The sequence below is a fragment of the Eptesicus fuscus genome, chromosome 3 (genome assembly GCF_027574615.1).
Source record: "Eptesicus fuscus isolate TK198812 chromosome 3, DD_ASM_mEF_20220401, whole genome shotgun sequence".
Taxonomy (NCBI): Eukaryota; Metazoa; Chordata; class Mammalia; order Chiroptera; family Vespertilionidae; genus Eptesicus; species Eptesicus fuscus.
This window is the reverse complement of record NC_072475.1, coordinates 54711162-54727837: the sequence shown is the minus strand read 5'-3', so window position 1 is coordinate 54727837 and position 16676 is coordinate 54711162. Positions and strand designations below refer to the sequence as shown.

The 16676-nt window shown below is 39.9% G+C and overlaps 2 protein-coding genes across 9 annotated transcripts in view; one reads left to right on the top strand and one right to left on the bottom strand.

Moving 5' to 3' along the window:
• Positions 1-296: 296 nt before the first annotated feature.
• LOC103298723 (60S ribosomal protein L35a) lies at positions 297-4415 on the bottom strand. 3 transcript variants are annotated; one of them, XM_008155496.3, is made up of 5 exons: positions 4358-4414; positions 3613-3657; positions 3238-3390; positions 1889-2033; positions 297-370 (listed from the first exon to the last, which is right to left on the bottom strand). In XM_008155496.3, exons 2-5 carry the CDS (start codon positions 3621-3623, stop codon positions 347-349), a joined length of 333 nt encoding a protein of 110 aa, XP_008153718.1. In that variant the 5' UTR covers positions 3624-3657; positions 4358-4414; the 3' UTR covers positions 297-346. The 3 variants fall into 3 exon arrangements, with proteins under 3 accessions (XP_008153718.1, XP_027986908.2, XP_027986909.2); XM_028131107.2 differs by lacking the exon at positions 297-370 and having other exon boundaries at positions 1832-2033; positions 4358-4415; XM_028131108.2 differs by lacking the exons at positions 297-370; positions 4358-4414 and adding an exon at positions 4326-4348 and having other exon boundaries at positions 1832-2033.
• The window catches only part of IQCG (IQ motif containing G), a 36377-nt gene continuing 23734 nt past the window's right edge, over positions 4034-16676 (top strand). Inside the window, exons 1-4 of one of the 6 annotated variants that reach the window (XM_054713897.1) lie at positions 4034-4092; positions 8518-8588; positions 9650-9914; positions 10526-12797. In XM_054713897.1, the coding sequence (XP_054569872.1) occupies positions 8581-8588; positions 9650-9914; positions 10526-11725 (1473 nt within the window). In that variant the 5' untranslated portion in view covers positions 4034-4092; positions 8518-8580 and the 3' untranslated portion in view covers positions 11726-12797. Of the gene's footprint in view, positions 4093-4686; positions 4757-4899; positions 4979-8517; positions 8589-9649; positions 9915-10525; positions 12798-15476; positions 15689-16676 lie in introns of those variants that run through there. The other 5 variants (XM_054713895.1, XM_028131089.2, XM_028131096.2 and 2 more) reach the window with 5 other exon arrangements.

The following is a 16676-nucleotide window of genomic DNA, read 5'->3' as shown; positions in this document are numbered from 1 at the left end:
TCTGTACTTCCTGGAATATGCTATGTCTCCACTTGTCCAAAAGCTTATCAGAGGCTAGGTTTAAGTACTCCATCACTTTCCAATGTACTTCTTTTTCACTGTCCCCAAAGTTAACTTGTCCCCTCTCTCCATTAACTTGTAAGGCCTGATACATTATTCTTATCCAGTTGTTTAAATCTCTGTCATCATCACTACATACAGCCCTCTGACTTCCTTGTATACTCTGAAAATACCTGATAACTGCCACCATTTAAGCACATAGCAAGTGAATTTAGGGCAAAGTGATTTTGAAGCCATTTGACCAAAACACAGGAAAACAAATCCATTTTATTTATTTTCAGTAAGTTTAAATCCTTGAGGGGTACAGCATCTGGAGGGGGGAAAAGAAAATGTCATTAGGTGCATGTTATATATACAAATTTACAAATGTCATTAGTAACACAATATGGATAAATCTCCCATTGTCCCATTACTCATCTCTGAAAGGCATTCAATGACTTATATGTAGGTAGGGGGAGGAACCAAGTTTTTATGGCCTTCAATTTTTAGGTGAAGATGTTTTAAGAAACATTCTGGGAACACCGAAAGTCCATTTAATTTTGCTTCTTCTAATGACAGCCAAACCAGCCAGGGCCAATGTTTCTCTCTCTCTCCCCCCGCCGACCCATCCACTCTGTCTAAAAATAAATATTCTATGGGCCCAGCCGGCATGGCTCAGTGGTTAAGCGTTGACCTATGAACCAGTTGGGGCACATGCCCAGTTTTCCTGCTTGATCCCCAGTGTGGGGCCTGCAGGACCAGCCAATCAATGATTCTGATCATTGATGTTTCTATCCCTCTCTCCCTCTCTGAAATCAATAAAAATATTTTAAAAAATCTGGTGAGGATCAACAAAAACATCAGTTTTCTTCCACAAAATAAGACTAACAAGACCTAATCTAATAAAACTGTCCTGATGAAAAGATGGGAAAATATTAATAATTATGCCAGGAAATGGTATGTTGATTTTTAATTTTCTAGCAACTATTTTAGTGTCCAATACATGTCTTTGCCAGGAATTTGTTCATTTATTTTATTTTACTGATTTTTTTTAGAGAGAAAAGGGAGGGGACACAGAGAGAGAAACATCTATCTATTGCCTCCTGCACATGCCCCAACCAGGGATAAAACCCCAAACCTGGAAATTGAACCCACTACCTTTTGGTGTCCCGAATGATGCTCCAACCAAATGAGCCACACCAGCCAGGGCAGAAAATCATTCATTTAAATATTATTTCCCTCCACAAAGCTTCAGCAAAATCTGAAATCTAGGTACAATTCACTTGAAAATTTTGCCTTCACTTTCCTTCTAATGTCAAGAATCTTATGTTCTACTAGAGGCCCAGTGCATGATTGAATCATGCATGTGTAGGGTCCCCTACACGCTTTCGCTTTTCACGGTGGAGCTGGGTGCCTGTCCACTGGTGCACCAGGCACCCAGCTCCCCCACTTTTGATGGTCCGCGGCCGCTGAGGGGGGCTACCCTGCAGTTGAGAGGCGCAGCTGGGTGTCTGCGGCAGGCCCCCTCAGCGGCCGCGGATCTGGCCGTTGAGAGGCGCAGGGTAGCCCCCCTCAGTGGCAGCGGATCCGTGCCTCTCAATGGCCGGATAGGCCTCCCCGAGTCCCGCCCCCCAGCCTCCTGCTGCCCAATCGTGGGCGTAGCGGAGTGATGGTAATTTACATGTTACTCTATTATTAGATAGGATAATACATTTACACAGGAGCCACTAATTTTGTAGCATAATCTTACTGGTCACATTTTATCATCACAAAAGTTCTTAAGAGACCAAAGTGCAACACCTTGAGCTTAGTTTGACTCAACAAGTATTTTGCTTATGATTGTACTTACTACACGGATTCTGTGTCCAATAGCCTTAGCAGGAAGGTTGCTTCGGAATTTAGCACGAACCATTCCACTGTTTCCATGAGCACGAGTTACCTTTCCCCAGATTACTCTGGTTTTGTTTGGTTTGCCACCAGGAGTCACTGTATTGCTGATTTTAATAGGGAATACAAAAAAACCGTGAGAACCCAGGCAATTAGTACTATAATGTGGTACAAATTCAAAGTGACACATGACCACTTAAGTCATTACCTAAAAGCCTTCGGCATCATTCACTCAACAATACCTTTGTAACATACCTACTATACGCCAGACACAATGTAATTGTTTGGAATTTTGTAAAATACAGCAGTTTACAAAACATAAATCACTTTCAGAGGATAACCAAGTATATAGCCTTCATTTATATGTAAGTAAAATATAGAATGTAAGATGGTAAGAGCTTTTGAAATACTGAGAAGGAATAAAGGAAAGGGGATTAAGTAGTTTGAGGTATTTGTGTGTATCAAATTTTAAAATCCGGAAGGTCTCACTAAAAAGGTAACAAAGACTGAGGAGGTGTGTGCTTTGCTGGTGAACAGGCAGAAGAGACCAAGAGGTGAATCCCAGCAAGATTAAGAGTAGAAACAGAGTCTTGAAAGCATAGTCTTTAATTACTTTGGCTTTTACAAATGACATGGGAGCTTGAACAATGTACAGATGACCTGACATAATTCAAAGGATCACTCTGATTGTAGGAGAAAAGGAGGACAAAGATGAAAGCATGTACTCAAGAGATTTTAATTGGTCTGGAATGGGCTTAAGAACCCAGGATAGAGAATCGATGCTCTGGAGACATACATCTTTAAGTATGTATATGAAATATAATTTCAAGGAATCAATGAAATGAATTAAGATACACGAAAAGCACTCTATAAAATCTTAGTATCATAATATAAGGAGCTTAGTTTGAAGGCAAATTTTTCAAGTGAATTGTGCCTAGATTTCAGATTTTGCTGAAGCTTTGTGGAGGGAAATAATATTTAAATGAATAATTTTCTGCCCTGGCTGGTGTGGCTCATTTGGTTGGAGCATCATTCGGGACACCAAAAGGTAGTGGGTTCAATTTCCAGGTTTGGGATTTTATCCCTGGCTCCTTCCTTGAAATAATGAACAGCTGTTATTAACTGCAGAAGATACTTAAATACAACACTACCCTCAAAAGTAACATCCTTCTATAACCTAAAACCTCCCATAAAGTTCCTAAAAGTCCCAAAGTAGAAGCCACAACAATACCAATTTATTCCTGTTTGAATAGGGAAATGAGACAAATCTCAAATAACAACTCAATACGCATAACAATACTATAAACTTACTTCTTTGCTTTGTACACATAAGCACATCTCTTGCCTAGATAGAATTCTGTTTCATCTCGAGCATAAACACCTTCAATTTTAAGAAGAGCTGTGTGCTCCCTCTGGTTCCGGAGACCCCGCTTATAGCCAGCAAAAATGGCCTTGGACCACAGCCTAAGACACACAAAATATGTATCAACCACAAACTGCTGTAAGATCTCGTTTAAACTCAACAAACAACCAGTATGATTTGACCTGTAATGACCCCATCCACCAGTTATCTATAGCAAACATTTAATCCCCCCCACACACTAGTTTCAAGTTCGAGTTTAGTTAGGTCCATGCCTAATAAACAAAAACTACAAGAACAAAAACAATTATATTAAAAACGCATACCTTCCAGACATACTTGTCCTTATAGAAGTCCTGTTCCCAGCAGGCCTTAAACAAAAAGAATCAGTTTAAATTCTTGGAACGCACGTTCCCCACCGAGTCCCTACTTGTTTCTGAAACCTGTCGGCATTTCACGGTCAGAGCACGGGGAGACGTCACTGCCCTGTAACAAGCACATGAAGCGCAGTCTGGCAAGACACTCCAACGTCAGAGAATGCCTGATAACTAAGTAAACTCCAAAATGAAAGTTGCGAGACGGTACACTTATAACCCCTAGAAAACTCCTAAAGGAAGTCCTAAGAAAATTCATGTCATGATCACTACAAAATAAAGATCAAGAAGTCAGAGAAGCACGGAGAAGACAAGACTCTTAGGCAATGAATGGGAAAGAAAAACTGAGGATAGAGATTATAGACAAAGCCAGGTTTGCAGGGGGAGCAAATGCAAAGAACCCCGCCAAAAAGCTGCCGCTGTCTCAAAAAGGTAAATGCAGACGACAAAGTGCATCTGTCTCCTTTGGTCCGGGCCCAGGAACCAACTCTGACTACGGGAGCACCCATTTCCCGGGCGTCCGGGGACCAGCGCCATCAGTCCCACATCTCCTCCATCCTGTCCTCCCTGTGGCTGGGACCCATCAAAATCAATGCCTGGCAGAGCCTCCGTGCCCCAGCAGTGCCTCTCCGAAAGATATGGTGGGACCCACTCCAGTTATTCACCCCTAAAGTTCAGCAGCAGCGCTCCCACTCACCTCCACAGGGTCCAAGATGGCGGAAAAAGGAAGGCAAGGCCCCGCCGCGTGGCCTTGTGGGAGACACACCTCTCCGCCCCGCCCCCAGTTTAGGCATCTTCCGCAACCGCCGAAAGAAAACACACATCGGGGAAATCGTTTTCTGACTAAAACAAGCCACGTTCAAAAGCACTCTTACAATTCTGTCCCTAAGTAATTTCACCTTTGCAAGCTGCCACGTGTATTACATTGGAACAGAGGGAGGCAGAGTGGTAGCCAGCTAAAGGAGGAGAAACAACGGTCCCATGAAGCCCAGCGTTGCCATAGAAATACCTTGGTTTGGCGCATGCGTCGTCGGGTGCGGTAGGTGGGAGAAGTGAGGCCGGCTGGAGGACGTCACCCCCGCTTCGGGTACCTCAGGTTTGATTCGCCAACGCGGGGGTGTCTTTGGCTCTTACCGCACGGGAGTGGGGCGAGCGGAGCCTCCGATCCTAGCCCAGAAGAGAAAGGCCGGTCGCACGAAGCGGGGAGCTCTTCTCTTTACCTTCCCCGTCTCCCCTTCCTCCTTCCTTCTGTACTCCTTCCTCTCTTTCCAGAAATGGCTTTAGCTCTTACCTCGATCCTTTGTTTTTGTCCCCGAGGGTAAGGAGGACCGTCGTAGTAAAAGCCTTATTCCTTTCTAGGGAGAACTCACTCAGCTGCCGTGCAAACCGGGCGCCCTGCGATAGGTCTTCAGTGATTCCTTGTAGAGACTAGCATGATGTAGATTAATGGACGTCGGAGATTGACGTTTCCTAATTATCGCACATTTGTGTTTGGGTTACCCTTGGGATCCATTCACTTATCGAACCGTTTATTGAATGACTCCCGTGTACCAAGCTTGGTTTTTGGCTCAGAGGACATTGCAATAAACAAAACAACAGAAATCTGCCCCCATAGAGTTTACTTTCTAGTAGGGGGAGCAAAATATATGCTGAGTACATTTTAAATGTAACGCTGACCAGATTTGCTAATGGATAAGGAATGAGAGAGAAAGAGTAAAGGGTGACTCCAAAGTTTTATGTAATAGATGTATATCAATCCTATTTCAAGTCAGATCCTTATAAATGTTCATCAGGATAGAGTTTATGTACCTTTATGGCCCATCCCCCCCCCCATCTAATTTTCTGTATCCCAGAAATATACCAGAAAGCCCACTATTAGAGAATGTGCTAACAATTCCAGCATTAAATATATTAGAAAAGCACTCCTCGGGGGAATTAACACATTGTGAGTTGGATTCCTTTGTTCATTCATTCTACAAATATTTATTGAACATAGTGCCTGAAACTTGGGATACAATAGGGAGCATCCATGTCAGGGTTCCTGATCTCATGGAACTTAACAGTCTAGTGGGGGAGACGGACATAAACATTACAAAGTGTGAAGAGAGCTCCGCGGGAAAATAAAAGTGCAGTCAATCCGTGCTTGCACAGAGGAATCGTGATCCAGCCTGATGGATGAGTAAGGGAAGGTGTCACTTGCAGAAGTGTCAGTCAAGGCATTTTTCAAACTGCAGGTGATCACCCGTTAGATCATGATTACAATCCTGATCTAAGGCACATGCAATAGAATAAAAAATATCAGAATATATCACAAATGTTGCAGGTAAATTTATAAAACTTTTTCGGTTATTTGCATGTATGTGTATTTACATATATACTGTATATAAAATGTATGTGTGTCATTGTAGGTCATTGTGTCAGTGTTTTCCTGGAAGGAAAGGATTGGCAGAGTTGAAGAGAATTTAATAAGGAGTCTGCTTACAAAGGTGTCGGCAAGGGTGAAACTATAAGGGATAATGCATTCTCCAGGTGGAAGAAGTTACCTGAGCCCCCAAGAGAGAGCAGTATGGAGAGGATTGCCTGACAGGAGCCATGGCCTTTGTTAGAGAAACGGCCAGCTAATGGTGGTCTGGAAGAGCGGAAGCTGGGGGAATAAACACGGGACCTTACAATCCTACTCTTTGGATCTCTTTTGAAATTTCCCACGGATGCATGATGCACTCCATGTGGATTAGAATCCCAGGGCACGGGAAATGATGGAGATTGAATTTAGAGGGGCGAAAGGCAGATAGCTAGCAAAACAGCACTAATTTAAACTGCTACCTGACGGGACTTGACAAGGTGAGAGCCATGAGAGAAAAAAAGACAGTGCCAGATAGATATGGAAAAGAACAGATCATGAAGGCCTTATAGGCAAAGTTAAGAATTTTATTTTTTGTCCTAAGGCAAAGAGAAACCATGGATGGAACATGATCAGGATTTTTTTTTTTTATCTTTGTATTAAAAATATTACCTACATCCCCTTTTTTTCTCTTTTGACCTCTTCCAGCCCGAACCCTCCTCCCTTGCCCCAGGCCTTCACCACACTATTGTCTGTGCCCATGGGTTATGCATATAAGTTCTTTGGTTCATCTCTTCCCACCCACTCACCCACCCCCGTCTTCCCTTATGATCAGATTTTCAATTTTAAAAGATCTCTCATTTTACTTTATTTTATTTTTTTTAATATATTTTATTGATTTTTTACAGAGAGGAAGAGAGAGGGATAGAGAGTTAGAAACATCGATGAGAGAGAAACATCGATCAGCTGCCTCCTGCACGCCCCCTACTGGGGATGTGCCCGCAACCAAGGTACATGCCCTTGACCGGAATCGAACCCGGGACCCTTCAGTCCGCAGGCCGACGCTCTATCCACTGAGCCAAACCGGTTTCAGCTCTCTCTTTCATTTTAAAAAGATCACTTTCAGCCCAACTGGCAGCCAATCAATGGTTCTCTCTCATTATTGGTGTTTCTTTTTCTCCCTCACCCTCCCTCTCCGAAATCAATAAAATGTATTTTAAATATATATAAAAAGATCATTTTCGGCCTGGCTGGTGTGGCTCAGTGGTTGAGCATTGACCCAGAAACCAAGAGGGACTCAGGAACCAAGAGGTCACTGGTTTGATCCCTGGTCAGGGCACATGCCCATGTTGTGGGCCCAATCTCCAGTAGGGGGCATGTAGGAGGCCGCCAGTTGATGATAGTTCTCTCTCATCGATGTTTACTTCTCCCTCGCTCTAGTAATCAATTAAAAATATATTAAATACAAAAGATCACTTCCAATTTGGAGGCAATTAGGGTAGTTCAAGCAAGAAACAACATGGTCTAGCATGGTATTAGAGAATATGAAATATTAGGTAAAATCCACAGGACTTGGTGTGGTTTAGATTGGAGGAAGCTGATGTGAAGATGAAGGAGGAAGCAGGAATGACTCCTGGGTTTCTATCACTGAGGGATGAGAAGCTAGAACAAAACAAAAGTACTGGGTACTGTATAAGCATAGCTCTATCTTACCTATGTGAAGCACGTGGATCTAGGCCCCAAGTTGAAAAAAATGGAAAAACTAATAACACAACAAAAGAACAAAATCTTATTAACACCATGCTACTTCCTCCTAAGACTGCCCTTGCACCAGAAAATTTGGCTAGTTTGGAGTATGGTTGTTTCAAAATTTACATAAACATTCTGATTCATATGTTAGAATTTTTGCATATGAGATTTTCGTTGTGTGAGGCATTTGTACCACCCCACTTTTTGTGTGAACAAAACCACACTGGACACTTACCATTCTCTATTCATTCAGTATAGAGCAAAATTCTCCATAGAAAATTTAAAGCTCTTTTAAGCAGAAAGGACTCTGATTTACCGAGGAGGGTTAACATCTTGGTAGCTGTGATTTTTAGGATAAATAAAATTTTTTTAAGTGTAGTCTCAAGTGTTAACTCTGCTGTCTGACAGATCAGAGGAAAGATTAATTAAATATTTTAGTAATCAGGGTAGCAGAAATATAAATCTGTTTTATAGAGGTTACCAATTAAAAAATCAGAATATAATAAAAAGTATGAAAACAATATTGGATATTAATTTACCTTAAGAAGAGACTCAAAGATTGCATTTACCTGCTGATAATTAAGCTGGTGACCTAGTAAACCTGCACCACATGATGGTTCTTCCATCTCTAAAACTTCTAATAGCAAAAAGATGGGATAAACTACAGCTCTTGTAATTCTTTAATTTTCTTGGAATGGAAGAGCATAGAAAAAACTTAAATGTCATTCAATACTCAAACTAATCTCAATGTTTTCTTCCCATTTTAGCTGACTTCATTTTTGTGATATTATACATGTACCTTGGAAGTTAACAAAGCTAACTTAAGAAGAATGGAAGCGTATGTTCAAAATTTGAATTTATTTTGTGTGTATTTATTTATTTAAATTGTCCCTTACATAAAATTTCTGTGAATTATTTATCTATTGTTATGTAACAAATTACCCCAAAACTTATCTACTTAAAATATAAACATTATTTCACACAGTTTTTGTGGGTCAGGAATTTTGGAGCTGGATGGTTCTAGGTTGGGGTCCCTCAAAATGTTGAAGTTAGCCAATCCTGCAGTCATCTGAAGACTTGACTGAGGCTGGAGGATCCCCTTCCAGGATGTCTCATTTATAGAGCTGACATGTTGATGATGGCTGTTGGCAGGAGGCCTGCGTTCCTCACCCTCATGAACCTATCCACAGAGCTGCTTAAGTGTCTCCATGACAAGGCAGCTGGTTTCCCACAGTGTGAGAGAGACAAGAGCATATGGGAGAAGCTGCAACATCTTTTCTTTTATTGATTTTAGAGAAAAACATTGATTTGTTTTCCCACTTATTTATGCATTCATCGGTTGATTTTTGTATGTGCCCTAACCAGGGATCAAACCTGCAACCTTGGTGTATCGGGAGGATGCTCTAACCAACTGAGCTACCGGGCCAGGGCCTGCACCTAGCCTTTTATAACCTAGCCTTGGACCCCACGATATTCTTTTAGTTACATAGGTTAGTTAGTCCTATTCAGTGTGGGGGAGATTACAAAAGGGCATGAAGGTGAGAATCATATGGGCCACATTGGAAACTGGCCACCACATTCTGTTTTTCACTAATCATGAGGCACTTTTGGTTAGTAGCATCTAAAGATGTTGCTAGAAAAAAAGTTAATTCAAATTGGTTAAGCATAGCCAAATTGCATGGATCACATAACTTTGTTAAACAGTAAGTTGCTTGCTTATGGTTGGTTAAAATGTCACAGGTATTTAGCAGAATCACGTGCAAAACTCCTACTTTTGTTCACCTTGGTTATATGACAATAGACTTCATAGGAGCCAATCTACATGCTACCTGTGCTTTTTGAGTTTAACTTTAAAACATTTGGTGGCTGACTTACTTTTTTCCTTTATTTTTTCTGTAGAAGCCAACTGGAAGCCTCAAATCTTTCTTCAAAAACTTGGCAACCTGAGGTGACGGTGTCAGTGACAGGCGAACCACCTAGTATAGTAGTAGAAGAAGAAGAAACAGCTCCAGAAACAGACATAGAAGTCATCCCAGAAATCATAGAGGCACTCTCCATTCTAGATGTACTGAGGATCTGTGCTGTTCTGGAAGATACCACAGACCAGCTCTCTATTCTAAACTATATCATGCCAGTTCAGTATGAAAGAAGACAAAGCACCATGGTATATTTCATTGAATCTATTTTTTCTTTTTATTTCTCCATTTACAGTATCTATGTCATTAAATTTAACATGGGAAATAGCATCTTTATCTCATATAAGGGCTATAATAATTACCTGAAACATGGACTCTCAGTTGCAGTGAAATAGCCATATCTCAAGGTTCATTACCAGCCAGAATATCCTTTTCTTCCAGTATGCTGGCATTATTCAAAAGGCCTGTAGTTAAATAGGTATAAATACAGTATGTGCACTGAGATCAGACAAATTACTGAGTTGTCCCATTTATATTTCTCAGCTGCTAAAAGCTAACTGAACACTAGGTGGAGGAAATTCAACTGCTGGACCCTCTAAACATTGCTTTAATCATTTAAAGTGACTTTGTTGTCATTTCAGAATATATTGTAATCTGCCTTTCTGAATATCCGCCACATTACTGTGTCAGTCATTAACATTTTCAGTGATGCTGTGGACTACTCAAAGCATGTATTTATCAAAAAATTCAACGTGGTAGTGTACAAAAGGTTTATAAGTTATTAAACTCTTGTTAATCTTAATAACTTAGGTTGTATATACAATAAAAAATTTAAATACAAATACATATTTATTGGTAGCTGGCGATTGGTGGAGAAAGCGGCAGCTGTCCCAGTGGAGGCAACGATGGGGCGGTCTCAGGGAGTCAGGACCAGCTGGAACGCATCACCCCCTGGCGCTGCGGTGATCACTCACCTTCCCTGCACTGCTGTGGCCAGCGGGGAACCATGGCCCTGCTCTTCATGCTTCTGTCCTTGGTGGCGGGTGTTTTGGGGAATGAGTTTAGTATATTAAGATCACCAGAGTATGTTGTTTTCCGCAATGGAAATTGGTCTATACCAGGAGAGCGAATCCCAGACGTGGCTGCATTAGCCATGGGCTTCTCTGTGGAAGAAGAACTTTCTTGGCCTGGACTTGCTGTGGGTAACCTATTCCATCGTCCTCAAGCTACTGTTATGGTGATAGTGAAGGGAGTGGACAAACTCGCTCTACCCCCAGGCAGTGTCATTTCCTACCCTTTGGAGAATGCAGTTCCTTTTAGTCTTGACAGTGTTGCAAATTCCATTCATTCCTTATTTTCTCAAGAAACTCCTGTAGTTTTGCAGTTGGCTCCCAGTGAGGAAAGAGTGTATATGGTGGGGAAGGCCAACTCAGTTTTTGAAGATCTTCCAGTAACCTTAGGACAGCTCCGCAATCGCCTGTTTCAAAAAAACTCTGTTCTTAATTCATTTCCCCTCAATTCTCTGAGTAGTAACAATGAAGTTGATCTGCTCTTTCTTTCTGAACTGCAAGTTCTGTGTGATATTTCAAGTTTGCTGTCTCGACATAAGCATCTAGTCAAGGATCATTCTCCTGATCTATATTCACTGGAGCTTGCAGGTTTGGATGAAATTGGGAAACATTACGGAGAAGATTCTGAGCAATTCAGAGATGCTTCTAAGGTCCTTGTTGATGCTCTGCAAAAGTTTGCAGATGGCATGTATAGTCTTTATGATGGGAATGCAGTGATAGAGCTAGTGACTGTCAGATCATATGACACATCACTTGTGAGGAAGACAAGGACTATCCTTGAGACAAAACAAGAGAAGAACCCATCAAGTCCCTATAACCTTGCATATAAGTATAATTTTGAGTATGCAGTGGTTTTCAACATGGTACTTTGGGTAACGATCTCCTTGGCCTTGGCTGTGATTATCACCTCTTACAGTATTTGGAACATGGATCCTGGATATGATAGCATCATTTATAGGATGACAAACCAGAAGATTCGAGTGGATTGAACTTTCTTTATGCCAAAATTACAAAAGGGGTTTGGAAATTGGCTGTTTTGTGAAAATAGTGTAATTTAAAGTAGATAGTATACTTTAATTTTTTTTTTAAAAAAGCAAATTTTGTTCTCTATTTTGTGTGTACCTGTGAAGTTGTTTTAGAGTAAAGTATATTGACATGAATTGATTTGTGTGATAGATTTTGTAATATGCTCAAATATTAATTATAATTGCATCCCATTTAGTATTTGAATATAATACACTGAAATAAATGTAAAACATTTAGAATAGTTTGTGTAATTTATGTTGAGAAAAAGCACTGAATTTATTAGAGAAACTTTTAAATGCTCAACGTCCTTACACAGGATAGGTGAACATCATATTTGGGTTGTTATATGCTATGAGCAATGGCTTATTTTGATGTTAATATTTCTGAAGCAAGAGAAAAGGTTTTAAACTTTATAGCAGCCCTAAACTATGAAAGTGCATGTACAGTCACTGAGATTTGGAACTGCATCTGATTGACAGAGAATAGCTGTTTTTTAAGTTATTCTGAAAGTTTGGTGATCCACATTTGGTGTAATGTGGATATTAAAAATACTACAGTGATCTAAAAAGAAACTAGCTTTGTGGAGTTATAAATGCTTGTAATTATACACACAAAAACATATTGAGGGAACATCTTGGGCCATGAATATAGAGTCTTTTAGTTTGCTGGCCAGTGTGGCTCGGTTGCAGCATGGTTTGGTACACCGAAAGATTTCAGATTCAATTTCTGGTCAGGGCACATACCCAGGTTACAGGTTCAAACCCCTGTTGGGGTGTGTGCAATAGGCAGCCAGTCAATGTTTCTTTCTTGAATTGATGTTCCTCTCTGTCTCCCGCTCCCTTCCTCTCTTTCTAAAATCAATAAGAAAGCATATCCTCAGTTGAGTATTAAAAAAACAAATGTTAAAAATTTTTTTTTCAGTAACTGGTTTGTATCATTATAGAATATTAAGTGGAAGTAGATGCTCCCTACTTATCATGTGGAAGTGGACCAATGTCTATAAAGAGCAACAAATAAAGTTAATGATTCCAAACAAAATAACCCACATACATCTTTATTAAGTTTAGCAAAATTAACATTATATAATTTGTACAGAATATAGTCTTCGTATTTTTTTTTGGTACACAATATATTCTTATTTCTGACAAATGAAAATTGCTTTAAGCCCTGGCCAGGTAGCTCAGTTGGTTAGAGCATGGTCCCAACACGCCAAGGTGGCGGGTTTGATCCTGGGTCAGGGCACATACAGGGAGCAACCAATGAATGCATCAGTAAGTGGAACAACAAGTCAATGTTTCTTTCTCTCAAGTCAATAAATACAAAAAGAATAAAATTGCTACATAAATGAGGAGGTAAATTGCTTTCTATGTCTAACTGGAAAAGAAGTCCATATTTATTGTGACTAGATAAAGTTCCCTTTGATTGCTCCTTATAATTCAAAAATTATATGTATAATCTGGGTTTGTAAAGCTTTTTTAAAGTTTAAAACTTCATATAAGCATAATCCATGGACACAGACAATAGAGTGGTGAAGGCCTGGGGAGGGCGGCTAGATGGGGTTAATGGGGGGAGTGGGACATATGTAATATTTTCAACAATATAGACTTAAAAGATAAAATGAAATAAAGTTTAAAAGTTTAGCCCTAACTGGTTTTGCTCAGTGGATAGAGCGTTGGCCTGTGGACTGAAGGGTCCCGGGTTCGATTCAGGTCAAGGGCACATGCCTGGATTACGGGCTCCATCCTCAGTAGGGGGCTTGCAGCAGGCAGCCAACCAATGATTCTCATCATTGATGTTTCTGTCTCTCCCTCTGAAGTTAATGAAAACATTTTTAAAAAATTTTACACAGGATTTTAATAGAACACTGGATTTGGAGTCAAGGAGACCTTTGCAGTTTAGTTGTGTGCTGTGAACAATTCATTTCACTTTCTTGGTCTTAGTTTTCTCATTTGTAAATTGTGATGGAGTTTTAAGTAAATGATCTATATGGTCCTTTCCAATGCTAAAATTCTATGAGTAAGGTAATTTTTAAATGACCTTAATAGATATTAATAGGTATTTTATAACAAATTAATTTCCTTATCAATTTATAAATGGCAAAGAGATTAGAAACCCAAGAACTAAGCCTTTCAATGCATGTAAAAGAATACCCTGGTTCATGAATTAAGACAGTTACAAATAGTACAGAGGAGACTAGTGTTTCCTTCCTACTTACTGTCTCCTTCAATAAGAAATAGCCCTGGCCCGTGTCCTCAGTGGTTAGAGCCTCAGCCCATGCACCAAAGGGTCTTGAGTGGATTCCCGATCAAGGGCACATACCTGGGTTTCAGGTTCAATTTCCAGCCCTGGTCAGGGTGAATTCGGGAGAGAACCAATCGATGTATCTCCTCTCCCTCCCTCCCTCCCTCCCTCCCTTCTTCCCTCCCTCTTATTCCTTAACCCTCCCTTCTTTCCACTCTTAAAAAATAAATGGAAAAAACGTCCTCAGATGAGGATTAACAAAAACAAAAAAATAAAAAAGATAATCAGTTAACAAGATGAAGTCTTATTATACATAACGATACTGTCAGGCATAAATAATAATAATAATTTGCCATCATAGAAATTCAAGAAAGAATGAAAAACCCAAATTTATAAACAGCCTTCAGCGGCAGTCACCACTTTAGTAAATAAAAGAACACAACTTTTAAGCTGTTTTATTCTGGCTAATAATGATCTTCATCCACAAAATTTTCTGACTTAACAAAGGTTCTGCTTTTGATTTTATAGAAGTATAAATAATAAAGGTTTGCTCGGCTGGTGTGGCTAGTGATTGAGCATTGACTTATGAACCAAGAGGTCACAGTTCAATTCCTGGTCAGGGCCCATGCCTGGGTTGTGCCCACTGTGGGGCATGCAGGAGGCAGCTTATCAATGATTCTCATCATTGATGTTTCTCTCTCTCCCTCTCCCTATCTCTCTAAAATCAATATATATTTTAAAAAATGATGGATCTCTTAAAATAATGTTTTGTTTTTACTTCATAGTAATATAGCTGTTCAATTTCATAAATGTTACTATGCCATTACCCCATATGTCATAGGATATACAATTTAAAATCTTAGTATATGTGGGTTTTTTTCTTCCAAAGACTTCACATTGGTTAGCCTTATAACAACCTGGAGTTGAACAGTTAGTTAGCATTATCCCATTTTTACAGCCATTTTTATAGGTAACGACATCTCCAAGTAGATTTTTTTTTTCATTTGTTTGAAACATGGAATGGAGTCATGAAACTATACTAATATACCAGGCTCTATCAGAAGCGAAGTAATGGACCATGTTTGGAAAGAGATCCCTTGCAGGAAATACTGTTTTTCTTTTTCCTTATAGTCTAATGCCCTATCTTGTACATAATGTATGCTATATAAAAATCTTCATTAGTGACTGCACTAAATAGAACACTTAGCTAGTTCCTTAAAGTTCTCTTCTAGAAATTCCTATTTCTATTAATCAGTAAATCAGTTTGACACATTTGCTTCCTTTTCCAGATGCCTACGCATAAAGGAAGAGGCAAAGTAGGGCAACCAGAAAACCAGAGCTTCCTAGGCCTTACATTTCCCCTTTCTCTCCTAGACAAAAACGAGGTTAACAATGTAGGCGGAGGCCCTTGTATAGCTTTGTTTCTTTACTCTTTGAAAATCTGTTACATAAAACAGCGTTTATTGTTTTTAGAAGAAAAACTTTGAAATGAATTTAGAAGAAAAGAGCCCGGAAAACCCTCCTGCGGTCCCGGAAATGTCTAAAGAAGAACCCAAGTTGCCAGAAATCAGACAAGGAAGCCAGTTAGCCAACGAATTTAACCAAGTTCAAGATCTTGTCCTCCAATCACCTGCAAGGCAGTCCGTAGTTTCTACAGAGACAATGAAAAAAATTCAGAATGATAGGTAAGGAAGGAGAGCATATTGGGAAGTGCACGTGTATTTCTGGGTGGGTAAAGAATGAGTGCCAGGGTGGCTGGCTGACCTCTTCCCTTCTGGACGGTCCTTGTATCCAAAGTGAGTGCTGATAATAGAATTAGCTAAAGATTGCCCTACAACAGTGGTCGGCAAACTCATTGGTCAACAGAGCCAAATATCAACAGTACAACGATTGAAATTGCTTTTGAGAGCCAAATTTTTTAAACTTAAACTTCTTCTAACGCCACTTCTTCAAAATAGGCTCACCCAGGCCGTGGTATTTTGTGGAAGAGCCACACTCAAGGGGCCAAAGAGCCGCATGTGGCTTGCGAGCCGTGGTTTGCCGACCACTGGCCTAGAGGAAGTGTGGTACAATGGAAAGGATAGGAGCTTTAGGATCTAAAGCAAGTATTGAGTATTTGTTTGCAATGTTTAAAAATGAGAATAACTTTGCAACATTAATGTGAGGATTAGAAATGAGGCTTCAATCAAGTGTCCAGCATAAATTGGTAGCTATTGCGATGCTTTATCCATTAATAGGAGACAGACATCATCAAAGTAGCCAAATTTCAAGCTAATGTTTTAATCCTGATGGTTTTTTAAAGACAGTCTCAATTTCCATTGTCTCATTATTCAGTTTTTGTTGTCAACTGACTTGCTGACAGAAAACCCTGTTATGTTTAAAAGAGGGTATAACATTTTTAAAAAAATAAAGAGGGTATAGCATTATGGTAAGGGTTTTTGGTAAAGGAGAGCTTGTAGTAATTGCCTAGGACCACTAGCCAAATCCAGCCTGTAGTCTGTTTTTGAAAATAAATTTTACTGGAGTACAGCATTTTTCATTTGTTGACATATTGTCTATGGCTATTTTCACGCTTCAACAGAAGAGCTGAGTAGTTATAACAGAAAATTTATGGCCTGCAAAGCCAGAAATATTTACTGTTTGTCTCTTTACTGGAAAAGTCTGCAGACCCCT

Coding starts and splice junctions, on each gene's coding strand:
- LOC103298723 (XM_028131107.2), bottom strand. Junction 2,034..3,237: donor TATGTGTACAAAGCAAAGAA/GTAAGTTTATAG, acceptor TATTAAAATCAG/CAATACAGTGACTCCTGGTG.